The sequence below is a fragment of the Odontesthes bonariensis genome, chromosome 1 (genome assembly GCF_027942865.1).
Source record: "Odontesthes bonariensis isolate fOdoBon6 chromosome 1, fOdoBon6.hap1, whole genome shotgun sequence".
NCBI lineage: Eukaryota > Metazoa > Chordata > Actinopteri > Atheriniformes > Atherinopsidae > Odontesthes > Odontesthes bonariensis.
This window is the reverse complement of record NC_134506.1, coordinates 47,636,939-47,646,829: the sequence shown is the minus strand read 5'-3', so window position 1 is coordinate 47,646,829 and position 9,891 is coordinate 47,636,939. Positions and strand designations below refer to the sequence as shown.

The 9,891-nt window shown below is 47.5% G+C and overlaps 1 protein-coding gene across 1 annotated transcript in view; it reads right to left on the bottom strand.

Annotated features, from left to right (window-relative positions):
* Positions 1-709: 709 nt before the first annotated feature.
* The window catches only part of gpatch1 (G patch domain containing 1), a 40,194-nt gene continuing 31,012 nt past the window's right edge, over positions 710-9,891 (bottom strand). The window contains exons 12-20 of the mRNA XM_075468846.1: positions 8,470-8,648; positions 8,259-8,386; positions 8,087-8,175; positions 7,300-7,496; positions 6,950-7,223; positions 6,804-6,881; positions 6,019-6,122; positions 5,818-5,951; positions 710-837 (exon numbers count right to left, since the gene is read on the bottom strand). Coding sequence (XP_075324961.1) covers positions 804-837; positions 5,818-5,951; positions 6,019-6,122; positions 6,804-6,881; positions 6,950-7,223; positions 7,300-7,496; positions 8,087-8,175; positions 8,259-8,386; positions 8,470-8,648 — 1,217 coding nt within the window. The 3' untranslated portion in view covers positions 710-803. The remainder of the gene's footprint in view (positions 838-5,817; positions 5,952-6,018; positions 6,123-6,803; positions 6,882-6,949; positions 7,224-7,299; positions 7,497-8,086; positions 8,176-8,258; positions 8,387-8,469; positions 8,649-9,891) is intronic.

The window sequence follows — 9,891 nt, the reverse complement described above, 5'->3', positions numbered from 1 at the left end:
CAGAAAACAGAGTCTCTTCAGTCAAAGGCTTCTTCAGTTTGGATGCAAAATGGACCGCTACAGGAAATCTTTCCTGCCCACAGCCATCAGCATCTATAATAACTACTTGATTTAATTGAGTTACATCAACATTTAATTTCCCTCTGGGATAAATAAAGTATTTTTGAATTGAATTGAATATAATTCTTATTATTGTCTGTTTTTTTCCTACTTTTAGACGTGATAACATTAATTTTTTTGGGGATTAGGATTTTTTTTAAACTGAATTTCATATATTAATTTGACTCTTTTGGTAACTGAAAGCAGTTTTAATGTAAATGTACAAAAAAGTTGAAACTGAAGCTGTTTTTCACAGATGCAGCTAAAGAAATGGGAACAAATGATGTGTCTCTGTGACAGGCTGCTGGGAACAAAGTGCCTAAAGATCCAGTTTAAAACGGCTTCTTTGCTAAGTTGGACACAGCACTGGTTCATCCCTTGAGTTAGGAGCCTTTTTCCTGCCTGAATGGTTCATAGCTCAGAGTTAAATGGCTTAACAAAGAAAAAACACATTCCTCTGAAGACGCATATAGAAAATGGATGATATGCTGCTTCTGGACCTTTTTATTTCTACAGGAAACGGTGAAAATGCTGAAGAACCCCCCAAAGTCAGGACCATTTCCCAAACACCTGAGGAGTGAAACTAATCAGTGAAAGCAGCAACACAGCCTGAAGGATGAACGTTTTATTTGCTCCTTTAAAAACTTCCCTACAGTAAAATGATCAGCCAACGGTGGGTCCTCACGGAGGAACAAGTTTCTGGTTCACCAGGCCTGACGGGACCGGACGCTCTTCAGTCTGAAAGGACACACAGACGAGGCAAAGTCTGAGACATTTCAACAGAAACAAACCACACAATGAGCCAAAAGGAAGAAATATTCAACGGAAACAAACCACACAATGAGCCAAAAGGAAGAAATATTCAACGGAAACAAACCACACAATGAGCCAAAAGGAAGAAATATTCAACAGAAACAAACCACACAATGAGCCAAAAGGAAGAAATATTCAACAGAAACATTCAAACAGAAACAAACCACACAATGCTACATATCAGAGCATAAAACAGCAATCTGTACAGGAAATATGGATTATGTAGTTTTAAAGCCCTGTTGAAGCAAACCACGGCCGATCCATCAGGATCCATCAGGAAGCAGCGACCAATGATTGCTGATCGAATTAAGGGAACCCCAGGATCAATCCAATTAAGGGAACCAACAGGATCAATCCAATTAAGGGAACCAACAGGATCAATCCAATTAAGGGAACCAACATGATCAATCCAACTAAGGGAACCAACAGGATCAATCCAACTAAGGGAACCAACAGGATCAATCCAACTAAGGGGAACCAACAGGATCAATCCAATTAAGGGAACCAACAGGATCAATCCAATTAAGGGAACCAACAGGATCAATCCAACTAAGGGAACCAACAGGATCAATCCAACTAAGGGGAACCAACAGGATCAATCCAATTAAGGGAACCAACAGGATCAATCCAATTAAGGGAACCAACAGGATCAATCCAATTAAGGGAACCAACAGGATCAATCCAACTAAGGGAACCAACAGGATCAATCCAACTAAGGGAACCAACAGGATCAATCCAACTAAGGGGAACCAACAGGATCAATCCAATTAAGGGAACCAACAGGATCAATCCAATTAAGGGAACCAACAGGATCAATCCAACTAAGGGGTGACAACAGGATCAATCAAATTAAGGGAACCAACAGGATCAATCCAACTAAGGGGAACCAACAGGATCAATCCAATTAAGGGAACCAACAGGATCAATCCAACTAAGGGGTGCCAACAGGATCAATCCGACTAAGGGAACCAACAGGATCAATCCAACTAAGGGAACCAACAGGATCAATCCAACTAAGGGAACCAACAGGATCAATCCAACTAAGGGGGGCAACAGGATCAATCCAACTAAGGGGAACCAACAGGATCAATCCAACTAAGGGAACCAACAGGATCAATCCGACTAAGGGAACCAACAGGATCAATCCAACTAAGGGAAGCAACAGGATCAATCCAACTAAGGGGAGCAACAGGATCAATCCAACTAAGGGGAGCAACAGGATCAATCCAACTAAGGGGAGCAACAGGATCAATCCAACTAAGGGGAACCCCAGGATCAATCCAATTAAGGGAACCAACAGGATCAATCCAACTAAGGGGAGCAACAGGATCAATCCAACTAAGGGGAACCCCAGGATCAATCCAATTAAGGGAACCAACAGGATCAATCCAACTAAGGGGAGCAACAGGATCAATCCAACTAAGGGGAACCAACAGGATCAATCCAACTAAGGGAAGCAACAGGATCAATCCGACTAAGGGAACCAACAGGATCAATCCGACTAAGGGAAGCAACAGGATCAATCCAACTAAGGGAACCAACAGGATCAATCCAACTAAGGGGAGCAACAGGATCAATCCAACTAAGGGAACCAACAGGATCAATCCAACTAAGGGGAACCAACAGGATCAATCCAACTAAGGGGAGCAACAGGATCAATCCAACTAAGGGAAGCAACAGGATCAATCCAACTAAGGGGAGCAACAGGATCAATCCAACTAAGGGAAACCAACAGGATCAATCCAACTAAGGGAAACCAACAGGATCAATCCAACTAAGGGGAACCAACAGGATCAATCCAACTAAGGGGAGCAACAGGATCAATAGGATCAATCCAACTAAGGGAACCAACAGGATCAATCCGACTAAGGGAACCAACAGGATCAATCCAACTAAGGGAACCAACAGGATCAATCCAACTAAGGGAACCAACAGGATCAATCCAACTAAGGGGAGCAACAGGATCAATCCAACTAAGGGGAGCAACAGGATCAATCCAACTAAGGGAACCAACAGGATCAATCCAACTAAGGGGAGCAACAGGATCAATCCAACTAAGGGGAACCCCAGGATCAATCCAATTAAGGGAACCAACAGGATCAATCCAACTAAGGGGAGCAACAGGATCAATCCAACTAAGGGGAACCCCAGGATCAATCCAATTAAGGGAACCAACAGGATCAATCCAACTAAGGGGAGCAACAGGATCAATCCAACTAAGGGGAACCAACAGGATCAATCCAACTAAGGGAAGCAACAGGATCAATCCGACTAAGGGAACCAACAGGATCAATCCGACTAAGGGAAGCAACAGGATCAATCCAACTAAGGGAACCAACAGGATCAATCCAACTAAGGGGAGCAACAGGATCAATCCAACTAAGGGAACCAACAGGATCAATCCAACTAAGGGGAACCAACAGGATCAATCCAACTAAGGGGAGCAACAGGATCAATCCAACTAAGGGAAGCAACAGGATCAATCCAACTAAGGGGAGCAACAGGATCAATCCAACTAAGGGAAACCAACAGGATCAATCCAACTAAGGGAAACCAACAGGATCAATCCAACTAAGGGGAACCAACAGGATCAATCCAACTAAGGGGAGCAACAGGATCAATAGGATCAATCCAACTAAGGGAACCAACAGGATCAATCCGACTAAGGGAACCAACAGGATCAATCCAACTAAGGGAACCAACAGGATCAATCCAACTAAGGGAACCAACAGGATCAATCCAACTAAGGGGAGCAACAGGATCAATCCAACTAAGGGGAGCAACAGGATCAATCCAACTAAGGGAACCAACAGGATCAATCCAACTAAGGGGAGCAACAGGATCAATCCAACTAAGGGAACCAACAGGATCAATCCAACTAAGGGGAGCAACAGGATCAATCCAACTAAGGGAACCAACAGGATCAATCCAACTAAGGGAACCAACAGGATCAATCCAACTAAGGGAACCAACAGGATCACTCCAACTAAGGGGAGCAACAGGATCAATCCAACTAAGGGAACCAACAGGATCAATCCAACTAAGGGAACCAACAGGATCAATCCAACTAAGGGAACCAACAGGATCAATCCAACTAAGGGAACCAACAGGATCAATCCAACTAAGGGAACCAACAGGATCAATCCAACTAAGGGAACCAACAGGATCAATCCAACTAAGGGGGAGCAACAGGATCAATCCAACTAAGGGGAGCAACAGGATCAATCCAACTAAGGGGAGCAACAGGATCAATCCAACTAAGGGAAGCAACAGGATCAATCCGACTAAGGGGACCAACAGGATCAATCCAACTAAGGGAAGCAACAGGATAAATCCGACTAAGGGAAGCAACAGGATCAATCCAACTAAGGGAACCAACAGGATCAATCCAACTAAGGGAAGCAACAGGATCAATCCAACTAAGGGAACCAACAGGATCAATCCAACTAAGGCAACCAACAGGATCAATCCGACTAAGGGAACCAACAGGATCAATCCAACTAAGGGGAGCAACAGGATCAATCCAACTAAGGGAACCAACAGGATCAATCCGACTAAGGGGAGCAACAGGATAAATCCGACTAAGGGAAGCAACAGGATCAATCCAACTAAGGGAACCAACAGGATCAATCCAACTAAGGCAACCAACAGGATCAATCCGACTAAGGGAAGCAACAGGATCAATCCAACTAAGGGGAGCAACAGGATCAATCCAACTAAGGGGAACCAACAGGATCAATCCGACTAAGGGGAGCAACAGGATCAATCCAACTAAGGGGAGCAACAGGATCAATAGGATCAATCCAACTAAGGGGAGCAACAGGATCAATGGGATCAATCCAACTAAGGGAACCAACAGGATCAATCCAACTAAGGGGAGCAACAGGATCAATCCAACTAAGGGGAGCAACAGGATCAATCCAACTAAGGGAAGCAACAGGATAAATCCGACTAAGGGAAGCAACAGGATCAATCCAACTAAGGGAACCAACAGGATCAATCCAACTAAGGCAACCAACAGGATCAATCCGACTAAGGGAAGCAACAGGATCAATCCAACTAAGGGGAGCAACAGGATCAATCCAACTAAGGGGAACCAACAGGATCAATCCGACTAAGGGGAGCAACAGGATCAATCCAACTAAGGGGAGCAACAGGATCAATCCAACTAAGGGAACCAACAGGATCAATCCAACTAAGGGGAGCAACAGGATCAATCCGACTAAGGGAACCAACAGGATCAATCCGACTAAGGGAACCAACAGGATCAATCCGACTAAGGGAAGCAACAGGAGCAATCCAACTAAGTGAACCAACAGGATCAATCCAACTAAGGGAACCAACAGGATCAATCCAACTAAGGGAACCAACAGGATCAATCCGACTAAGGGAACCAACAGGATCAATCCGACTAAGGGAACCAACAGGATCAATCCAACTAAGGGAACCAACAGGATCAATCCAACTAAGGGGAGCAACAGGATCAATCCAACTAAGGGAACCAACAGGATCAATCCAACTAAGGGAAGCAACAGGATCAATCCAACTAAGGGAAGCAACAGCTGAGTGAGGACTTTGTCTCCTAAACTGTCTTTGTTTCCTAAATTATCTTCCCATGTGTCTCGGTACCTAACTTACTGCACTTACTCTAGCACTAGTTCTGCTCTCAGCTGTTTGGTTTTGGAAGGAAATGCACTTATGATTTCTTGTGACCTGAAGTTATTTTGCCTACCGGTGTGGAACACACCGATTGTAAGTCGCTTTGGTGAAAAGCCTCTGCAGAATGACCGTAATGTAATGTAACGTAACGTGACGTAACGTAATAATCTGAAGTTCTAATAATGTTCTGGTTCTGATCAGGAGAACAGCGCTGAGCCAGTGCTGAGCGTTTCTGTGACCTCTGACCTTTTCAGCAGCTCGTCCGTGGACACCCCCACGTCTGTTCCGTCTTCGTCGCTGTCCTCCGAGCTGCTGCCCGACTCCTTCTTACTCTTCTTCTGCTGCTTGCCTTTGTGTTTGTGCTTCTTCTGTTTCTTCTTCTGCTCAGAGAAAAAAGTAGAATCAGTTTCTGTGTGAAGAAGCAGCGGTTTCCTGCATCTTTCCTACCTTCTTCTCCTTCTTGTGTTTGTGCTGCTTCTTGTCCTTGTGTTTCCTCTCTTTGCTCCTCCTGCTGGGCTTCTCCTCCTCCCTGGAGGTGGCGCCTCCTCTGGCTGAACAGGGAACAACACGCATCAGTTACAGATGTGTAACCCTAACTAAACTGTCTTTGTTTCCTAAATTGTCTTTGTTTCCTAAAACTGTCTTTGTTTCCTAAAACTGTCTCTGTTTCCTAAACTGTTTCTGTTTCCTAAACTGTCTTTGTTTCCTAAAACTGTCTTTGTTTCCTAAAACTGTCTTTGTTTCCTAAAACTGTCTTTGTTTCCTAAAACTGTCTTTGTTTCCTAAATTGTCTTTGTTTCCTAAACTGTCTTTGTTTCCTAAAACTGTCTTTGTTTCCTAAAACTGTCTTTGTTTCCTAAATTGTCTTTGTTTCCTAAACTGTCTTTGTTTCCTAAAACTGTCTTTGTTTCCTAAAACTGTCTTTGTTTCCTAAACTGTCTTTGTTTCCTAAACTGTCTTTGTTTCCTAAACTGTCTTTGTTTCCTAAACTGTCTTTGTTTCCTAAACTGTTTCTGTTTCCTAAACTGTCTTTGTTTCCTAAAACTGTCTTTGTTTCCTAAACTGTCTTTGTTTCCTAAACTGTCTTTGTTTCCTAAACTGTCTTTGTTTCCTAAACTGTCTTTGTTTCCTAAACTGTCTTTGTTTTACAGATGTGTACCCTAACCGTCCCTGGGGGAGCAGACGGAGGTGGCGCCTCCTCTGTTCCAGAGGAGTTACCGGTGGACACTCACCCACAGCGGCTGAAGGAGGCGGCAGCCTGGGCCCAAACTCCTCGTCTTCCTGCCTGGACCTCTGGGAGGAACCGGCTCCTGAGGAACAGAAACACGTCAGCGCACATCACTCACAGGTGGAGGTAGCAGCAGGTCGGTGGGAGCACCTGGGGGCTGGTGGGGCTGGTGGGGCTGGTGGGGTGGGACGGCTGAGGAAGAGGAGGAGGTGATATTAAAGAGGTTAGCAGGCTGGGACGTCTCTTTTCCTTCCTCCTTTGCTTCCTCCTCATCGTCGCTCTCTCCCTCCGATGAGGACTTCTCATCAGAGGAGCCGGCGAAGATGGCTTTGAACAGGTCCATGGGAGGCCTGCTCTCCTCCTCCTCCTCCTCCTCCTCCTCCTCCTGCTCCTCTTCATCGCTCTTCTTCTCTGCCGGCTTCACCTGTACGGAGGACAGCAGAGGATTACATTCAGGCATCATCACTGGGTTGGATCAGGCTCTGCTTCTCGACACAGACCTCAGCTTTGCTGATGGAGGCCGGTAACCCTGGTAACGCAGGTAACCCTGGTAACGCAGGTGCAGAGGTCTGATCCGGTTTGGTCTCAGTTTGGTTTCGGGCAGAGCTGAGCAGCTCGCTGAGTGGATCAGTGTTCTTCTTCTCCTTCTGCTTTGAAACATCCCACCTCGACTTCTTTTCCGACTCTGGTGGAGGAGCTGAGGAGGAGAAGAAAGGGAGGGGGGGAGAAGAAAGAGGACAAGAAGAAGGGAAGAAGAAAAAGAGCGCGTTTTATCCAGAAAGAAAACCACACATTTTTCTTTTAGTTCTCTGCTGAAGAGAAACTGTGAGAAACAGAAGCTGAGGGACACAGGTCCAGCTGGACCACCGCAGGTCCAGCCGGACCACCACAGCCTGGAGGACCTTGCAGGTCCAGCCGGACCACCACAGCCTGGAGGACCCTGCAGGTCCAGCCGGACCACCGCAGCCTGGAGGACCCTGCAGGTCCAGCCGGACCACCGCAGCCTGGAGGACCCTGCAGGTCCAGCCGGACCACCGCAGCCTGGAGGACCCTGCAGGTCCAGCCGGACCACCGCAGCCTGGAGGACCCTGCAGGTCCAGCCGGACCACCGCAGCCTGGAGGACCCTGCAGGTCCAGCCGGACCACCACAGCCTGGAGGACCCTGCAGGTCCAGCCGGACCACCACAGCCTGGAGGACCCTGCAGGTCCAGCCGGACCACCACAGCCTGGAGGACCCTGCAGGTCCAGCCGGACCACCACAGCCTGGAGGACCCTCCCTGAGCTCACCTGCCGTCTCTCTGCTCTCCGCCACAGACAGGAAGTTGAAGACGGAGAACTTGTCCCTCTTCACCTTGGGCACCCCCAGCACACCTGACCTGCAGGACCAATCAGAGTGAGAGCTCAGCTGTGGGGGCGTGTCACACACTCAGCTCAGAGTCGGGGGGCGGCGGAGTGTTACCCGGGGAACGGGTTGGGCACGTTGAACCTCTTGCACAGCAGCTTGTCGGGGTGCCACTCCAACGTTTCCCTCGTCAGTTTCCCAAACATCTTCATCTTCACGGCGGCCTGCTTGTCGTCCTCGTCGCCCTGACGACCCAAAAGAAAAACAGACAACCTGACGTGTGATGCTGGGTGAGGGGGAGGAGTCACGGCCCACGGCGGCGTCCTACCTCCTGCTCCGGCCGGACCTCCACGGTGTCCTCGTCCTCCTGCTGCTTGGCTCGGGTGAAGCGCGAGGACAGCGAGGAGGAAGTGGGGCGGTACAAGATGGAGGCTCGGACGAACTCCTCCCTCTCCCTGCTGCGCTCCCACTCCGTCACCGCCGGGTCCGAAATCTGCTCCAGAGCGTCTGCGGAACATTCCACAAGTAAACCACCACGCTGACAGCGGGAAACATCTGGGGCTTCACAGCTGGAAACATCTGGGGCTTCACAGCTGGAAACATCTGGGGCTTCACAGCTGGAAACATCTGGGGCTTCACAGCTGGAAACAGCTGGGGCTTCACAGCTGGAAACAGCTGGGGCTTCACAGCGGGAAACATCTGGGGCTTCACAGCTGGAAACAGCTGGGGCTTCACAGCGGGAAACATCTGGGGCTTCACAGCTGGAAACAGCTGGGGCTTCACAACTGGAAACATCTGGGGCTTCACAGCTGGAAACAGCTGGGGCTTCACAGCTGGAAACATCTGGGGCTTCACAGCTGGAAACAGCTGGGGCTTCACAGCTGGAAACATCTGGGGCTTCACAGCTGGAAACATCTGGGGCTTCACAGCTGGAAACAGCTGGGGCTTCACAGCTGGAAACATCTGCGGCTTCACAGCTGGAAACATCTGGGGCTTCACAGCTGGAAACAGCTGGGGCTTCACAACTGGAAACAGCTGGGGCTTCACAGCTGGAAACATCTGCAGCTTCACAGCTGGAAACAGCTGGGGCTTCACAACTGTACACATCTGCAGCTTCACAACTGGAAACAGCTGGTGCTTCACAGCTGGAAACAGCTGGGGCTTCACAGCTGGAAACATCTGCAGCTTCACAGCTGGAAACAGCTGGGGCTTCACAACTGTACACATCTGCAGCTTCACAGCTGGAAACAGCTGGGGCTTCACAGCTGGAAACATCTGGGTTACATCTGTTTTAAACATTTCCTAAGTCTCTTATTTTTTATTCAAGTTCTTGAATTTACCTGGATTATTTTTAATTTAAGCTATTTTGTAATTAATTAATTTTAATTTATTGTATGAACTCTAATTGGCCTAAAGATGATTATTTAGTATTTCTGTCTGTCTGATTGAATGCTTGTGTTAAATAATAAATCAGACGTTACTCAACAGTTACTCAGTACTCGAGTAGTTTTTTCACCGAGCACTTTTTTACTCTTACTCAAGTAATTACTTGGATGATACTTTTTACTTTTCCTTGAGTCATATTATTCTGAAGTAACAGTACTTTTACTGGAGTACAGTTTTTGGCTGCCATACCCACCTCTGCTGATAGGCTGAAGCCCTCTGAAAGGGTCTGAATGAGCTGTGTGGTGACGGAGGAAGACCTTCCTGTGGAGAGGAAGCTTAAGACCCATCTTTTTAGACTGGCGTT